General features: G+C 44.0%; 1 protein-coding gene across 7 annotated transcripts in view; it reads left to right on the top strand.

Moving 5' to 3' along the window:
* The window catches only part of LOC310685893 (CD209 antigen-like protein 2), a gene marked incomplete at its 3' end in the record, with an annotated part of 285,718 nt that overhangs the window by 200,189 nt on the left and 66,894 nt on the right, over nt 1-18,635 (top strand). For 4 of the 7 annotated variants that reach the window (XM_083458973.1, XM_083458979.1, XM_083458978.1 and 1 more), the window contains exons 1-5: nt 289-394; nt 2,438-2,530; nt 6,387-6,482; nt 7,327-7,437; nt 9,977-10,075. The exons of 1 other annotated variant lie outside the window; for it this stretch is intronic. In XM_083458973.1, the coding sequence (XP_083315099.1) occupies nt 2,446-2,530; nt 6,387-6,482; nt 7,327-7,437; nt 9,977-10,075 (391 nt within the window). In that variant the 5' untranslated portion in view covers nt 289-394; nt 2,438-2,445. Of the gene's footprint in view, nt 1-288; nt 395-2,437; nt 2,531-6,386; nt 6,483-7,326; nt 7,438-9,976; nt 10,076-14,508; nt 14,596-18,635 lie in introns of those variants that run through there. 2 more of the 7 variants (XM_083458974.1, XR_014515586.1) reach the window with 2 other exon arrangements.

Raw genomic sequence — 18,635 nt, 5'->3', positions numbered from 1 at the left:
GATTTACACTAATGCACTTTGCCATATTTCCTGGTACAAGTGTTGAGATAGGAAGCTTTCCAATATTACTAGCAGAGTTTATGAGGAGTAAGGATTCTTCTGGGGGATATGCTTTGAAGGTAAAGTATGTACCCAGCCTAAATAAAAAATAAAACTAATAACTTTTGAAAAAAATAAGTAGTATATCAAATCTGAAACCAACATTTCCCTAGGTTTAGGCTTTATGTGGAATGCTGATTGGATATGATGAGCAGCCAATCAGGAATTGGTATAGCCTAAATGGGAGGAGTTCTGGAATGCCTGACATCACAAGGGAGATGGTTCTTAGCCAGTGGGAAGATGAAACATCCTTAAGAAGAAATTAGAGAAAAGGTTGTTTCATGACAACACGAAGGTATCCAAACAGAAAGAGGTCTGATGGGTGGAACACTTTCCTTCCAAGCTATGATATTTGCAGGGTCTCATTCCAAGGCCGAAAGGTCACCAAGAGGGAAAATGATAGGGAGTATTTATAAACTACAGATGGCTTTTCTCTTTTAAATACTAGAACTCAGGGTCATCCAATGAAACTGAGTGGTGGAACATTATATGGATGTGCACAGGTGCTGTCCTGCCAGCATCCCCTGCTGGCTGTTTGGCCAATAGCAACCACCAGACAAGCAACAGGTTCTTTGGATTCCACTAGACAGAGAATTGACAGACTCTTAGGTAGAGACAAACTCTTATTAATTGGTAAACATTAGCAAAGAAATTGATCAGCAACCTAGAATGGAGTCTACTATAAAGCCAACAGCAACAGGACTAAACTACAAAGCTAGCAATATAACTAGTAAGCAAAATATCTTAGGCAACAACAACAACAATACAGATAGAATAGGTTTAGTTCTTCATGTCTCTCCAGCCGATCGGGATCTGGAAGGCTTATATGGGACACGTCAGACTGGCAGGTGGTCGTTCTCTTCACATTCTGGAATGGCGCATAGAACAATGTATGAAGATCTCCCTGTCCCATTCAGCTGCTAGCCCTTATATAGTCCATAGTGAAGGTCTCATGCCAAGCTGGCAACAGATGTAATTCCATTCCCATCCTTTGATCTGACCTGGAAGCTGACACATGTGGGCGTGAGCCTTCATTTGCATTCTTTATCTCTGTGGTTCAGTCAATGTAAGGTTAATTTCCTTGTTCCCAGACAACTGCTTCCTCCTTCCTTCCCCCATGCAGGCAGGTGTTTGATAGCTGGCCAAGCTATGAAGTTGCTTTCACTTCTTCTCAAACAGCCATGTCCCTTATATTAAAGCTCCAGCTGCACTGCAAAACAGGAGCACCACATTCTGTTTTATTCCCTGGCAATACAGGTGCCCTGCTCTGATTCATGGGCCCAGTTTGTCAATCCAGATCTAGATCATGATCCAGAAAATATAAGTCTTTGGGAAACCTAGATCAGATGGCTTTGAAATGGGCTTAGACAACAGTCCTCTTCTTTCTTTAAGCCACAGTGTCAGATGTCAAGCTGAGTCTTTGCAAAAAGAAAACAAAATGGCACACTTGGAGGGCCTGGGTAACAGCTTCCCCTCTACTTCTTTTCCAGGTCCAACTCATGGTGTCCAAAGTCTTGCTAGATTCAATTGGATTTCTATGCGTCCAACAAAGACCAGATCTAGTACTCAATCTTTAATTGAATTAAAGATTGAGTACTAGGCAGAGCCAGCAGTGGTGTAATGGTTAAGAGCGGTGGACTCGTAATCTGGTGAACCGGGTTCACGTCCCCACTCCTCCACTTGCAGCTGCTGGGTGACCTTGGCTAGTCACACTTCTCTGAAGTCTCTCAGCCTCACTCATCACACATGAGCATGTTTGTTGTGGGGGAGGAAGGGAAAGGAGATTGTAAGCCACTTTGAGACTCCTTAGGGTAGTGATAAAGCGGGATATCAAGTCCAAACTCCTCCGCCGCCGCCTCTTCTTTAATGATGATCAGGAGCTAGAGATATAATTGAATGTATATACTTTCCATCAAGGGTGGGGAACAAATGGCCCTCCAGATGTTATTGGTCTGCAATTCCTGTGACCCCCAGCCATTGACCATGAAGCCTGTGATGGAGGAATTTGGCACCCAGGAACATCTGAAGACCTCATAGGTCCCACATTATTTATTAAATGGTGACCATCTTACTAGAGTCCTGTAAACTAGATGTCCAGGAGTTTAGAGAGGAATAGGATGCAAAATGAGAATGTGCTATATTACCAAATTTCTTTAAAAATGCCTTGGAATCCATGTGGAACATCTCTTTTGGTTTAAACTGAGATTGATCCAGCAAAAGAGAGAGAAAGACCTTTCAGTTATATTGGACTCAACAACGTCTTTACGGGAAAGGATGGTCTAATACTGATGCCACTTTACAATAATCTTGTTCTCCATTTGTTGTTGTCTTATTCTAGCTGAGAGGATGGAGGAGCCAGCGCGCGCAGAGCCAGCGCCCGCAGAGCCTACAACACTATCGGTGGCAGCACCATCAGCAACTATAACTGATGGTCTGTATACTGCACAGTCATATGGGATGAGGTTTCTCATAAAGTAGAGGAATGCATGGGAAATGCACAGGTCTGCTTCTTTTCCAGGTCCAACCTGTGGTCTGAAAGTCTTTTTTCTGTTTCTTTTGTAAATTTATTTATTTGGTTTTTCAAAGTAAAATTTTACAATCACATATCAACATACAATATAAAAACAAGAATCCAAAGAATCACCTGGACTTCCCTCCTCCCCTTTATGGGTCCTATTGTTAGTCATTTCCTCCTGCATCTTTTATAATAATCCAAATCTTTTACATTTCTATTATGTCCAAAATTCCCCATTAAACTACAAGTGGTATTCCAACCACACTAAGAATTTTAGGTGTTTACAATGGTTTTAAAGATAGAGTATAAACTTTCCCCATTCCTTAAAATTTTCCTGATTTCTGATTCTTTTGTTCTTTTTTGCCATTTCAGCATAATCCACCAAATTTATCTGCCATTCTTCTCTAGTAGGGATTTCATCTTCTTTCCATCTCTGGGCCAATAACATCCGTGCAGCCGTGGTCATGTACATAGTCTTTTCTGCTCCTTTGGGATTTTGGCACATAGAGTTCCTAAAAGAAAGGCTTTGGGGGTTTTTTAGGGGGGGAAATTAAACTCCCCCCCAATTCATTAAATACAATTTCCCAAAATTCTTTTACTACCTTACATGTCCACCACATTTGATAAAAGGTGCCTTCTTTTTCCTTACATTTCCAACATATATTTGACCCTGATTTATACATTTTTGCTAATTGACTGGGAGTTAAATACCAACGATATATCATTTTTGTATAATTTCCTTTCAACGTGCAACATGCTGTGAATTTTAAATTCCAATTCCCTAAGTTCCCATGCTGCAAGTTGTATATTATACCCAAAATCTTTCACCCAGTGTATCATTGCTGATTTAACCTGATCATCTTTTGTATACCATTCTAGTATTAATTTATACGTTCTTGAGAGTAAATTTGTTTTGTTCTCCAACAGCTCTTTTTCAAATTTAGAGGTTCCATTAGAAAAGCCATTCTTTTTGTCCATCTTGAATATATAATTTAGTTGATTGTGTTGAAATCAGTCAGTTAGTAATTCTCTTATATCCCCAAACATCTTCAGTTTCGATTGGAATTCTACTTCCATTAACTGCTCTTTATACGTTCCCCAGTCATTTCTCATATTCAATTTTTTAAAGGGGTATCGCTTCTAGTGGTGGGAGCCACCATGGTGTTTTTTGTTCTGGTAGATTTTTATATTTTTCCCATACCTCATAAACCGATTTTCTTACAACATGATTTAAGAAAGCTCTATGTACTTTAACCTTCTCATACCACAGATATGCATGCCAAACATACCTCGCAGGGTCGCATTAAAGCTGCGAGCGCTCTCAACTGCACTCCCCCACCCACCTGCCTTTCGGCAGGGTTTCCAGGAGGGCAGCGGGAGATTGGTGCTTCTGCCAGAGTGAGGCTTTCGGGGGGGGGTGCCTAGCCCTGGCACTCTCCCATCTTACCCCTGCCAGCCTCAGACCGATAGTCCCTTTCAGAGCGATCGAATCCGCGCTGCCATTTCCAAGACCACCCTATAATTTTTGACACATAATAAATCTGTGTCTTGTTTCGGAATCAGTGTAATGTAAGCATCTTTCCAAGAACCTGGCACTTTCCCCTTTATTTAATATCTCATTAGTTACATCTTTTAGTGGTTGTGCTAGATAATCTTGTAGTTTCTTATAGTACTTTGCTGGTAACCCATCTGGCCTCTGTGCTTTGCCCATTTTGGCTTGATGAACTGCCTGTTGTAACTCCATCATAGTTATAGGTGCATTAAATGAATTAGGTTTCTCTTTTGGAATTTATGGTAAGTTAATCTGCTTTAAATATTCTTCAATATTATTTATGCTGCCTCAGTACAGTTCTGAATTATACCTTACAAATTGCTTTCTTATGTGTTTCGTATTATCTAAAACTTTCCCTTCTATATTTCAATTAATTATTAAGTTCATGTCTTATTTTTTCTTTAGCTGCCATGCCTGCAGGTTGTGTGGCTGGCTGGCAAAATAAAAAAATTTCCGCCATAGCATTTTAATCTTCCATTCAATTTCTTGATTTACCAACATCAAATATTGTGTCTATAACATTTTTATGGTTTGCTTTACTGAATCTTTTCTGGGGTTTTTCATCAATTCTTTTTTATTTTTAATCAATTCTTCCAGCAGTTCTCATTGGTTTTTTTGTTTTTGTTCTCTCATCTTTTTTTGGAAAGCATTTTGTTGGATCAAAACCCCCCACATTACCGCTTTACTTGAATCCCAGACAACCTTCAGATCCACTCCTTGATTTAAGTTTAACTCAAAATAGTCTTTCAAAGCTTTTTCAGCTTTGTGTAAAATTGTTTGGCTATCAAGAAGTCCATCATTTAATCTCCACCTAAATGTGTGTGTGTTTTTTTTACCTTTCAATTCCTCTAATACTGGTTTGTGATCCGAACGTGTCCTTGATTGTATCTCTCCTTTTTTCTTCTCAATGATAGTTCATTAGATATCCATATCGTTGGTTTGTCCAGCAGATTGCTTTGGTTCTGAAAAAAAGTAATTTCTCTATCCAGTGGGTGTTTAAATCTCCATATATCAAGCAAGTTAAAGTGCTCCACCATTTTAAAGAAAGTTACGGGTAGTCTCCCCTCCTTAGAATCTATTAAATGGTGAACATCTGGTAATGTATTGTGAGGAAGCCACTTTCAGCCTGAGGGCTGGTATCTTAATGAAAACAGCTCTGGTTGCTGCTGGAAAAGGGACAAACACAAAAATGGACCTTTAGGCATGGTAATTTGGCATGGTAATTTGGCACAGTAAGTAATAGTGACATCATATGACATTGATTGACAGAGAGGCAGGGCAAATGGAGAGACCTGGAAGGCCCCTGCTTTCAAGTGATTTTTGGAATCATAAGAAGAGTCTGAGTGCTAGATCATGTGAAAAGTCCATCCAGTACTGTATCCTAACCACTCTATGGCCAACCAGATATCTATGGGAAAATTTTATTATTTCCTCCAGATATTCAATAGATGCCAAAGCACTCAAAGGAAATAGTCTATAAACAAACACCAATAAATGTTATGAAGCAAGATATTTCTTTTCAGCACACACCAAGTAACTGAGATTTCAGCTGCAATATAAACAGAACCAAAAATTCTCCATCTGATCTTATCAGCTGATCTAATGTACAGATATCACAATCAACCAATTTCTTGCCCCAAATTTGGTTTACCCCATAAAATAAATATAGAGAGAACATATGAATCAAACCCATAACTGTTCTTTGCAAATGCTTGCTGAAGTCCCATAAACTAGATATCCAGGAGCTAAGAGAAGAATATAATGCAAATGAGAATGTGCTATATTATCTAAAACATTTTTTCAATACCTTTGAATCCATATGGAACATCTTTTTGGTATAAGATGGAGACTGATCCAGCAAATGAAAAAGAAAGACATTTCAGTTATATTGGACTCAACAATGTCTTTACAGGAAATGGTTGTCTAATACTGATAGATGCCAAAGTTTAATGTTGGAAATGCCTCATTGAGATATATTTTGGGCCTGATGTTGTTGTCCATTTCAACTTTGTACCAATGAAATCCTTGACATCTGTAGATGTGCATCTATTTTAAAAATAATTATGTTCCTGTAATAGGGAGATTAAGTGCAGGAGAATAAAAGCAAATTTTGTGAGCTTTCATGCTTGACAAGAGACTAATACTCTGAGCTTGGAAGGGAAAACACCCACCATCCAACCAATGTGTTCATAGTCGTTATAATAGCTTATTGTTTCACAGATGCAACTGAGAGGATGGAAAAGTCCGGAATTGATGAAGCATCCAGAAAGGATTTAGCAGCAGCAGCAACACCACCAACAACAACTGAAACTCGTGGTCTGTATACAGCACAGTCATATGGGATGAGGTTTCTCATAAAGTAGAGGAATGCATGGGAAAAGGAAGTTGATGGAGAGACAGGCAGGGAGTGGAACCAGTCAGGTTGTGCTAGGGAGGAGTGCAGAGAAAAGCACACACAGCTCTTCGGGTGCCACAGAGCCACTAAGCTCCACAGAAACCCCAGGATTCAGCCCACTCTTTGCTGCTGGCTGTTGTGTTCCTTTACTGTGTGCAGCTAGGAATGTCTCCACCATTAGGCAGAATGAAGCAGTTGCCTTAGGTAGCAGGTGCTGAGGTGGGCAGAGATGTGTAGACCACACAAGCTGCGCTGCACCTTCTCAGTTAGTCTGCTGCCCCATCAGCAGCATCAAAATAAGAGCCAATGGCCAGCCCAGCCCAGCTTCTGTATGTGGAGTGTGGAGTTATGTGTTCAGAGGGAGCATCTTGTCATTTGCCTAGTGGGCAGAAAGTCCTTTAGTATCAAAGGCTACTGTCTTCTAATCCCGACATTGGTCAGAAAAGTTTCCTCAAGCAGCAAGGTATCTCTCCTTACTTCCTCCACCTGCTAAACCACCCAGATTACCACCCCTTGAACAGTTGACTGTCTCTGGCTGATGGCCACCACAGCATATGGAAACCCTTTTTCCTGGAGTGGCAATGGTATGTTGGCTTGTTGCTGTTTAGTCGTTTAGTCGTGTCTGACTCTTTGTAACCCCATGGACCAGAGCACGCCAGGCACTCCTGTCTTCCACTGCCTCCCACAGTTTGGTCAAACTCATGTTGGTAGCTTCAAGAACACTGTTGGCTACTGATGGCTAAATCAGAATTTTCTTTCTTCAAGCATCTGCTTTTCAGGACATGGTTACCTTCTTACAATCTCCAACGGGTGAAAGATATATAATACTTGAGATTTTCATCCTTGTTGCCATGACACTGCTGCTTTTCCTTCTATGTAAGTAAATAATAATAATAATAATAATAATAATAATAATTTATTATTTATATCCCCACCCATCTGGCTGAGTTTCCCCAGCTACTCTGGGCGGCTCCCAATCAAGTATTAAAAACAACACAGCACTGAATATTAAAAACTTCCCTGAACAGGGCTGCCTTCAGATGTCTTTTAAAAATAGGATAGCTACTTATTTCCTTAACAACTGAAGGGAGGGTGTTCCACAGGGTGGGCGCCACTCCCGAGAAGGCCCTCTGTCTAGTTCCCTGTAACCTCACTTCTCTCAATGAGGGAACTGCCAGAAGGCCGTCGGAGCTGGACCTCAGTGTCCAGGCAGAACGATGGGGGTGGAGACACTCCTTCAAGTATACAAGACCAAGGCTGTTTAGGGCTTTAAAGGTCAGCACCAACACTTTGAATTGTGATCAGAAAACGTACTGGGAGGCAATGCAGATCTCTCAGGACCAGTGTTTTGTGGTCCTGGCGGCCACTCCCAGTCACCAGTCTAACTGCTGCATTCTGAATTAATTGCCGTTTACGGGTCACCTTCAAAGGTAGCCCCACGCAGAGCACATTGCAGTAGTCCAAGCAGGAGATAACTAGAGCATGCACCACTCTGGGGAGACAGTCCGCGGGCAGGGAGGGTCTCATCCTGCGTATCAGATGGAGCTGGCAGACAGCCGCCCTGGACACAGAATTAACCTGCGCCTCCATGGACAGCTGTGAGTCCAAAATGACTCCCAGGCTGCACACCTGGTCCTTCAGGGGCACAGTTACCCCATTCAGGACCAGGGAATCCCCCACACCCGCCCGCCCCCTGTTTCCCAAAAACAGTACTTCTGTCTTGTCAGGATTCAACCTCAATCTGTTAGCCGCCATCCATCCTCCAACCGCCTCCAGGCAGTCACACAGGACCTTCACCGCCTTCACTGGTTCTGATTTAAAGGAGAGGTAGAGCTGGGTGTCATCTGCATACTGATGAACACCCAGCCCAAACCCCCTGATGATCTCTCCCAGCGGCTTCATATAGATATTAAGCATAAAGTAAAGGTAAAGGGACCCCTGACCATTAGGTCCAGTCGTGCCCGACTCTGGGGTTGCGGCGCTCATCTCGCATTATTGGCTGACGGAGCCTGCGCACAGCTTCCAGGTCATGTGGCCAGCATGACTAAGCCGCTTCTGGCGAAGCAGAGCAGCGCACGGAAACGTTGTTTACCTTCCCGCTAGAGCGGTACCTATTTATCTACTTGCACTTTGAGGTGCTTTTGAACTGCTAGGTTGGCAGGAGCAGGGACCGAGCAACGGGAGCGTCACAATCCCACAAGCTGTTTACAGGAAAAAAGGGTCCTCAGAGGGGATACTCTGACTGGAAAGGGCAATAGTGATTCCAAGGCCAAGGAGGATTTGAGGGTCTGTAAGGAAACAGTCCAGTTAAAATCCTAAGTTCCTGAACTGAGCGTGGAGAAGTCTGGTCTATGAAAGATGTGTAAAAGGAAGTAACCTTAAGCCTGCACAGCATACAGCCTATAACTTGAAGCAGTATATGTTTTAATAAAAAACATCAGCATCACACAGTCAATAGCCTCACTGTTTGTTACATTTCTGTGGAAGAAGAACCAAAACTCCTTGTTTACATCTGTTGTAATAAAGCTTGTTTGCAACCTGTTTCCCCAAAAGTAAAAGCCACAGTTGCTCGTGATTCATTCTCCATTGGGGGAATTCACCTGAGGGAAGGGAAACTGAGGCTGGCACAGTGGTGCCAGGGGGAGAAAGAGTGCCATTGAGTTGCCGCAGGCTCCATTCCTGATCCTCGCCAGCCTGCCCTCTGCTAGGGCTCCAGTCCCTTGAAGGAAAGTGCTTGGGGAAAACAGGCTGCAAAGGAAAAGGCCATGGCCAATTGGGTGGGTCCAGAGCCTACCTAAATATCAAAATATATGCAGGGCTTTTTTTAGCTGAAATTGATCTGGACCCTGTTCTGGCCCCTCTCAGGTGGGCGCCATTGCCATTTTAAGAGAAGAAGGGAGGCATTCATGCTGAGTTCCAGCACCTCTTTTTGCAGAAAAATAGCACTGGATAGATGAGCCCTCGACCTATTTGAACACCTAATTCATTTTTAAAGGGCACTTGAAAGTAAGCAAAGCTCGGGGGGAGGGAATCAAATGATCCAAGAATTTGCATATTTTAAGCATGTGGCAGAGCATGAGGCAGCCTGGCAAATGCAAGACTGTAGGACAAAGAGGACAGGTGTATCTAGACAACCAAAAATCCAAAGCTCTCAAAGGAAGGCCAAACCATCTAATGACAGAAGTAACAGGCCAAATGGAAACAGGACTTCAGATCAGCAGGGCAGCCGCTATCAAGGGCTGAGAGCAGAAAATATTAATAAAAGTTATAGCCATCGTTTTGTTGATTTGATTTCTTATCTGCGTTACAAGTCAGCAATTTAAATTGAATATTAAAAGCAGTTTGAAACCAAGTATCCCCTCCCCCAGTTAATCAGACAATTTAATCATTTCTTTTCTACCTACTTCATCCTTAGATCAAAAGGAACTAAAAAGAAGGATGGAGTTTCAAATGGCAATGGATATCATTCGGACCTTTGTTGTTGGGCTTGATACAATCCATGAAGACAAGGATGGTAAGCATTTTTTTATGCACATCCTCACTTTTGCTAGACCCTGATTAATTTAAACAGGCGTCAATTTCTGTAGTTCACTTTGGGATTCATATTGTGTAAGCAATACATTTATTCAATGAAACTCATCACCCAATAGAGTTTATCACAGTTTCATTGCTCAGCAGGAAGAAAAGCAGATGGTTGTGATTTTCCCACTAGAAATGCTGTCCTCCTCCCATCAAACTGTAATTCACAATGTTTGTGCTATTGCAAGATTTGTGCTACTGCAAGCTTTTAGCACTAGCACAAGGGAACTTTGCCCCCATCACTTTGCATGCCATCACCAAAGCTGCTCTGCAGGGTGGGGAACAGAGTGGAGGGAAAGGGGCTGAAGATTTCATTGCACAAGGAGAAATTCCTGCATGGATATAATGTCCTCCTTAGAATTATGTGGAATGCAACACAACATTCATCAGAAAAAGAGTTCTGGCACCTCTATTTTCTTAGATCTCACAATGCATAATGTTGTTGTTGTTGTTTAGTCGTTTAGTCATGTCTGAATCTTCATGACCCCATGGACCAGAACATGCCAGTCACTCCTGTCTTCCACTGCCTCCCGCAGTTTGGTCAAACTCATGTTTGTAGCTTCAAGAACACTGTCCAGCCATCTCATCCACTGTCGTCCCCTTCTCCTTGTGCCCTCCATCTTTCCCAACATCAGGGTCTTTTCCAGGGAGTCTTCTCTTCTCATGAGGTGGCCAAAGTATTGGAGTCTCAGCCTCAGGATCTGTCCTTCAAGTGAGTACTCAGGGCTGATTTCCTTCAGAATGGATTGGTTTGATCTTCTTGCAGTCCATGGGACTCTCAAGAGTCTTCAGCGATCAGCCTTCTTTATGGTCCAGCTCTCACTTCCATACATCACTACTGGGAAAACCATAGCTTTTACTATACGGACCTTTGTTGGCAAGGTGATGTCTCTGCTTTTTAAGATGCTGTCTAGGTTTGTCATTGCTTTTCTCCCAAGAAGCAGGCCTCTTTTAATTTTGTGACTGCTGTTACCATCTGCAGTGATCATGGAGCCCAAGAAAGTAAAATCTCTCACTGCTTCCATTTCTTCTCCTTCTATTTGCCAGGAGGTGATGGGCCCAGTGGCCAAGATCCTCGTTTTTTTTATGTTGAGCTTCAGACCATATTTTGCACTCTCCTCTTTCACCCTCATTAAAAGGTTCTTTAATTCCTCCTCCCTTTCTGCCATTAAGGTTGTGTCATCTGCATATCTGAGGTTGTTGATATTTCTTCCAGCAATCTTAATTCCGGTTTGGGATTCATCCAGCCCAGCTTTTCGCATGATGATTTCTGCATATAAGTTAAATAAGCAGGGAGACAATATACAGCCTTGTTGTACTCCTTTCCCAATTTTGAACCAATCAGTTGTTCCATATCCAGTTCTAACTGTAGCTTCTTGTCCCACATAGAGATTTCTCAGGAGACAGATGAGGTGATCAGGCACTCCCATTTCTTTAAGAACTTGCCATAGTTTTCTGCGGTCGACACAGTCAAAGGCTTTAGCATAGTCAATGAAGCAGAAGTAGATGTCTTTCTGGAACTCTCTAGCTTTCTCCATAATCCAGCACATGTTTGCAATTTGGTCTCTGGTTCTTTAGTCCCTTCGAAATCCAGCTTGCAATTCTGGGAGTTCTCTGTCCACATACAGCTTAAGCCTGCCTTGTAGAATTTTAAGCATAACCTTGCTAGCGTGTGAAATGAGTGCAATTGTGCTGTAGTTGGAGCATTCTTTGGCACTGCCCTTCTTTGGGATGGGGGTGTAGACTGATCTTCTCCAATCCTCTGGCCACTGCTGAGTTTTCCAATCTTGCTGGCATATTGAGTGTAGCACCTTAACAGCATCATCTTTTAAAATTTTAAATAGTTCAGCTGGAATATCATCACTTCCACTGGCCTTAATATTAGCAGTGCTTTCTAAGGCCCATTTGACTTCACTCTCCAGGATGTCTGGCTCAAGGTCAGCAACCACACTACCTGGGGTGTACGAGACAGCCATATCTTTCTGGTATAATTCCTCTGTGTATTCTTGCCACCTCTTGATATCTTCTGCTTCTGACAGGTCCTTTCCACTTTTGTCTTTTATTATGGTCATCTTTGTACGAAATGTTCCTTTCATATCTCCAATTTTCTTGAACAGATCTCTGGTTTTTCCCATTCTATTGTTTCCCTCTATTTCTTTGCATTGGTCATTTAAGAAGGCCTTCTTGGCTCTCCTTGCTATTTTTTTTGAAATCTGCATTCAATTTCCTGTATCTTTCACTATCTCCCTTGCATTTTGCTTGCCTTCTCTCCCCCACTATTTGTAAGGCCTCGTTGGACAGCCACTTTGCTTTCTTGCATTTCCTTTTCATTGGGATGGTTTTCATTGCTGCCTCCTGTATAATGTTTTGAGCCTCCATTCATAGTTCTTCAGGCACTCTGTCCACCAAATCTCAATCCTTAAACCTGTTCCTCACTTCCACTATGTATTCATAAGGGATTTGATTTAGATTGTATCTTACTGGCCCAATGGTTTTTCCTACTTTCTTCAGTTTAAGCTTGAATTTTGCTACAAGAAGCTGATGATCTGAGCCACAGTCAGCTCCAGGTCTTGTTTTTGAGGAGTGTATAGAGCTTCTCCATCTTTGGCTACAGAGAATATAATCAATCTGATTTCAATGCTGCCCATCTGGTGATGTCCATGTGTAGAGTCGTCTCTTGTGTTGGAAAAGAGTGTTTGTGATGACCAGCTTATTCTCTTGGAAGAACTCTATTAGCCTTTGCCCTGCTTCATTTTGAACTTCAAGGCCAAACTTGCCAGTTGTTCCTTTTAGCTCTTGTCTCCCTACTTTAGCATTCCAACCCCCTATAATGAGAAGAACATCCTTCTTTGGTATCATTTCTAGCAGGTGTTGTAAGTCTTCATAGAATCGATCAATTTCAGTTTCTTCAGCAGCAGTAGTTAGTGCATAAACTTGGATTACTGTGATGTTAAAAGGTCTACCTTGGATTCGTATTGAGATCATTCTATCATTTTTGAGATTGCATCCTGTGATGGGATGATGAGCTGCTTGTGCATAAAATCGTAGTCCCTCAGAGTTTGTGCAACTCCACAAACCTCTGTCTGTGACAGAGCTCCTCAGACATGTCTGCTCTAATCACTTGCAGATTCCGACAGTGGTTGTTTTCGGAATCGTTTCCAGCATAAAAGTTCCTTAACGGAAACACGTCTTCTGGACTCACGGCGTGACAGTTTCCGGCGAGGCGTGGGTCTCCCTATGGGAACTTCAGATACCTCCCCACTGTTCTCACTGGAAGTGTCTCTGAGCCCTCCCGCCTGCTCGCATTCCCTCAGAGATCCACTCCTCCCCCTGCTGGTTCCTGCTTCAGCTGTTGAGTCTCTCCCAGCCTCCCTGAGCCCCTCCACCACCTGTTCCTCCGATGGCAGTTCCCTGACACATCCCAGTACAGCTTTCACCACTCTTTTGTTGACTATGAGGGCCACTCCATTTCTTTTATGGGATTCTTGCCCATAGTAGTAGATATGATGGTCATCCAAACTGAATTCACCCATTCCCATCCATTTTAGTTCACTGATGCCAGGATGTCAATATTTATTCTTGCCATCTCATTTTTGACCACATCCAGCTTACCAAGGTTCATGGTTCTTACATTTTATGTTCCTATGCAATATTTTTATTTACAACATTGGACTTTCCCTTTGCTTGCAGGCATATCCACAACAGAGCGACCTTTTGGCTTTGGCCCAGCCACTTCATCAGCCCTGAATCTACTTGCACTTGTCCTCCGCTCTATTTGTACTTGTCCTCCGCTCTTCCTCAGTAGCATGTTGGACACCTTCCGACCTGAGGGGCTCATCTTCCAGCGTCATAACTTTTATATGCCTATTGTCTTTTTCCATGGGGTTTTCTTGGCAGGGATACTAGAGTGGCTTGCCAGTTCCTGCTCCAGGTGGATCGTGTTTGGTCAAAACACTCCACTATGACCTGTCCATCAGGGTGGCCACGCATGGCATAGCTCATAGCTTCTCTGAGTTATTCAAGCACCTTCACCACAGCAATGCACTGATCCATGAAGGGGACAAAGCATAATAGAAAACTGCAAAGTAATCTTTGTATATTTGGCCTTACTGTGTGACTCAGTGGGGAATTGGTTTGTGACCCTGTGATTCCCTGCAGAAAATGAGAACATAGGAGGGGAACATTAGAGATACTTCATGAGCCACTTTTAATATGAGAATAGGATAGTGGATTGCATGGGTCTTAAAATGTTTGAAAATGTTTGAAAATGGTTTCTTAATATTTGCATATTGTTATTTCAGATACTTTTTTGCCTTAAACTATTTCAACTCTTTTCTCTTTTGCCTTAAACTATTTCAACTCTTTTAGACTTCGGAATACTCGCTGTAGCTCAAAACGTATCAGACGAATTGCTGTATCTTGCCAACAAAAATGATGAACTGCAAAAAGAAATTGGTAAGCTACCCTATGATGGTGAAGAATTGTAGTGCAGTGGGAACCTGCCCTGAGTCTGCGCCAGCTGAAAGCCCCTCCTCTAGCTGAAAACTCTTAGAGCCAGAGCAGAGTGCTGCTCTCCTTTGCATGGGGCCACCCTAGAGAAACATCAGAGATATTTAGTTCAGCTCTCCTGAACCTTTGAATTGACTTAGCCTCTATGGTTAGGAAAGAAAAGACTTTTCAATTCTTTGCTATAACAGAGACAATCAAAACAGGTAAGGTAAAAGACCTGTCCTTTATTATCTTCACCCATGAGAGTCCTGCCTCTGCAGAGACAATCAAAAGAGGTCAACTGAAAGAGAGAGATTCATGAGCAGCACTTTGAAGGCAACTTCCGCCAACTTGGTCAGAGAGACTGCTGGGCAGTGGAGTGATACGTGCAACAGCAAAACCTCTCTCCTGTTTCACAAGCCCATCATCAGACAGAAACCCTCAAGCCCACTCACATAGTGAATTGACCCCTTGGCCACTGGACACATAATAGGTAAAGTGATTATAAAATTGTCTATAAAGCTTTAGATGCAAGAGCAAAGAATGGGAATGAATGCATTGTCAGGGAGAGGCAAACGGGGAAAGAGCTAAGGGGAGAGACCAGCACTTATAGAGAGCCGAAAGAGATCATTAGTAGTCTGTTGTCTGACAGCGAAGAGGAGGCAGGGAGGGGGGAGGATGAGCCCGCAACTAGTCATTCTGTAAACAGAGGAAATCAGAGGCGTGGTTTCCGCAGACTTGCATGTTGGGCAAGAAAAAGTAAAAAGAAACCAGACGCGGCATCTTTGCCGACAGGGTCGGACATGCTCTGAAGCACTGGAGATGTTCCTTTGAACTTTGTAAATAAATAAAAGAGATTGTAACTGGCAGCAAGCCTGGAGTTTTTATCTATGCCGGCTTGGCAGCACACACCTCTTACAGCATGCCATGTCCCCAATTTGTTGCTGGAAAGCTGGTGGAATAAGGAATAAGCCTCAGAATGGAGAAGGAGGTCTTGGAGCTGAGAAAGTGAAATGTCGCTCTGGAACAGAGATCGTCTGACTTGCAGGCCCTTCTGGAAGAAGCCAGGGCTGCTCAGAGAGAACCCACAGGTGGGCTATCGGTAGATGGGGGCAAGTCAGTGTGGGTGGAACGGTTCCATGGTGACGCGGAAAGTTACTTGGATTTCAAAACTGAGATGAGATATTTTTTAGAGCTTGAATTGGCCAAGTTTGGGAACGATGCCCAGAAAGTTGCTCACATAATTAGACACCTGGTGGGAGGGGCTAGAAGAAGAAGAAGAAGAAGAAGAAGAAGAAGAAGAAGAAGAAGAAGAAGAGTTTGGATTTGACATCCCGCCTTTCACTCCCCTTCAGGAGTCTCAAAGCGGCTAACATTCTCCTTTCCCTTCCTCCCCCACAACAAACACTCTGTGAGGTGAGTGGGGCTGAGAGACTTCAAAGAGAAGTGTGACTAGCCCAAGGTCACCCAGCAGCTGCATGTGGAGGAGCGGAGAAACGAACCCGGTTTCCCAGATTACGGGACTACCGCTCTTAACCACTACACCACACTGAAGTTGGATCCAGCCGCTAATAGCCTCAAATAATGAAGCCCTCAGAAATATGGCCAAGTTTTGGCAAGCTATGGACTTTATCTATGCAGATCAAAGTTTAATTGACAAGATGCAGGAGGAGCTTTTGGCTTTGAAACAAGGCAGATCCACGGTACACAGTTACTGGTCAGAATTTGCTATGCACATGCAGAAACTGGGTTGGGATTTAGAGACAGACCCTGAAGAAGCCTGGCTGGTGGTGGACCGGGGCAATAGCCAGGCGGGAGCAACACAGAAAGTCCTCAGCTTGGGCACCCCAAAGCAAGCATAGTGTTGAAGGTGGTCCTAGAACTCCCAAATGGCCAGGCAGTGGAGGAGTTGGCGCTAGTTGATTCTGGTGCTTCAGCGTCCTTTTTTAGCAAGGAGTTTGCAGCGCAGCACCAACTGAACCTGAGGCCTTTGGATTTTCCGCTGCGAGTGACCACAATTGATGGAAGAGAACTGCTGGGAGGTGAAGTGATGCATCGAACACCTCCAATGCGAATGCGGGTGGCTACCCATTCAGAGGTCATCGCCTTTCACGTGGCCACACTGGCGGGTCCGCCTATCATATTGGGCATGAGCTGGTTGGCTTTGCACGATCCGGTGGTTTCCTGGCACCAACGGTCCCTGACGTTTGGTTTGACGCACTGCATGGAGAACTGCCTGGCTCACGGGCAACCTCAACAAAGGGAGGGCAAAGGGGTAGCAGCATGCAGAGCGGGGACGACCAAGATCCCGTCGTCTTACAGGCATCTACAGGAGGTGTTCAGCAAGAAAAAGGCTGATGCGTTGCCGCCGCATCGACCATATGATTGTCAGATCAACCTGGTCCCGGGGGCCACGTTGCCGGTGGGAAAGACCTATTCCGTGTCGGAGGGAGAGCTCAAGGACCTAAAGGAGTTTATTGAGAAAAATCTAAGAAGGGGGTTCATCAGGGAATCCAAGGCGGCAGGGGGGAGCCCCGTGTTCTTCGTGGACAAGAAATCGACTAAAGAAAGGAGGCGTGTACTGGACTTTAGAATCCTGAACAGCCTGACGGAATCAGTGGCTTTCCCAATGCCGAGGATCGACGATGTTCTGGCCCGGGTGCGGAAAGGGAAGATTTTCACCAAACTGGACCTCCGGGGGGCATACAACCTTATCCAAGTGCGAGAGGGGGATGAGTGGAAGACCACCATGTTCACTCCGATGGGGGCATTTGAGTATCTAGTCATGCCCTTCAGTTTGCAGTGCGGAAGTCACTGTTTCCAAGCCTTCATATACTAGGACCTTTGCTGTACAAGAACTGTGTTTGCTTTTTGGATGACATGCTCATGTACTCCGAAGACAAGAAACAGCACGTGAAGAACGTACATCAGGTCCTGAGCAAACTTAAGGAGCATTGCTTGTGGGTCAAGCTGGAGAAATGTCAGTTCCACGCAAAGGAAGTCGAATTCCTGGGGTACCGGCTGTCGGACCAGGGTTTGGCCATGGATCCAGAGAAAGTGAAGGCAGTGGTGGAATGGGAGAGCCCCAAGACCAGGAAAGGTGTTCAGCGTTTCCTGGGTTTCAGCAATTTCTACAGGAAATTCATCAAAGATTTTGCAAAACTGATGGCGCCCATAACGGACTGTCTCAGTGTCAAGAAGATGTTTCAGTGGACGCAGGCGGCCCAAGAGGTGTTTGAGAAGCTTAAGAGGGCTTTCGCTTTGGAGGAGCAACTGATCCACGTCGACCCTGCTCAACCACTACTGGTGGAGACAGATGCGTCGGATCGGGCGATAGGGGCAGTGCTGCTGCAGCCAGATCGAAAGGGGGAGTGGCGGCCGTGTGCTTTTTTTTGCGGAAACTGAACAAATCGGAGCAGAACTACACCATCTATGATAAGGAATTGCTTTCGATCGTCGCTGCTTTCAAACAATGGAGGCACTTCCTGATTGGGGCAAAGCACCAAATTTTGGTGTGCACTGACCACAAAAATTTGGAGTACTGGTGTACAGCACGGGTGTTGTGCCAGAGACAGATAAGATGGGCAGAGTTCTTTGCCAACTTCAACTTTAAGATCCAATATGTGCCAGGAGAGCAGAATGCGAGGGCGGATGTGCTCTCCCGGAAACCCGAGTATATGATGGGGAAGGACCTCCGGTGGCAAGACTGATGTTCCCTGAGAGCAAATGGATGTGTGGGGGGACGTTAGTCAAGGACGACGAACTAATGCAACTGCTCAGAGACGATGACTTTGCCAGACAAAAGATGGGGGAGTTCAGAGAAAAAGGGGGTGCCGAGGGGGGTTTTGAAGTGAAAGGGGGGCTTCTGTACCATAGGGGGGCCTTGTACGTTCCAGGAGAAAACCTTTGGGGCAGAATTCTCAAGCAACTCCATGACAGCTGCACGGCAGGGCATTTTGGACAGCATAAGACCATGCTACTGGTCACACGGGAATTTTGGTGGCCAA

This window comes from Podarcis liolepis (genome assembly GCF_965112155.1).
Source record: "Podarcis liolepis genome assembly, chromosome: 9".
In the NCBI taxonomy this organism is placed as follows: Eukaryota; Metazoa; Chordata; class Lepidosauria; order Squamata; family Lacertidae; genus Podarcis; species Podarcis liolepis.
Note: the sequence above shows the minus strand (reverse complement) of the source record. Positions and strands in the feature narration are given on the sequence as shown.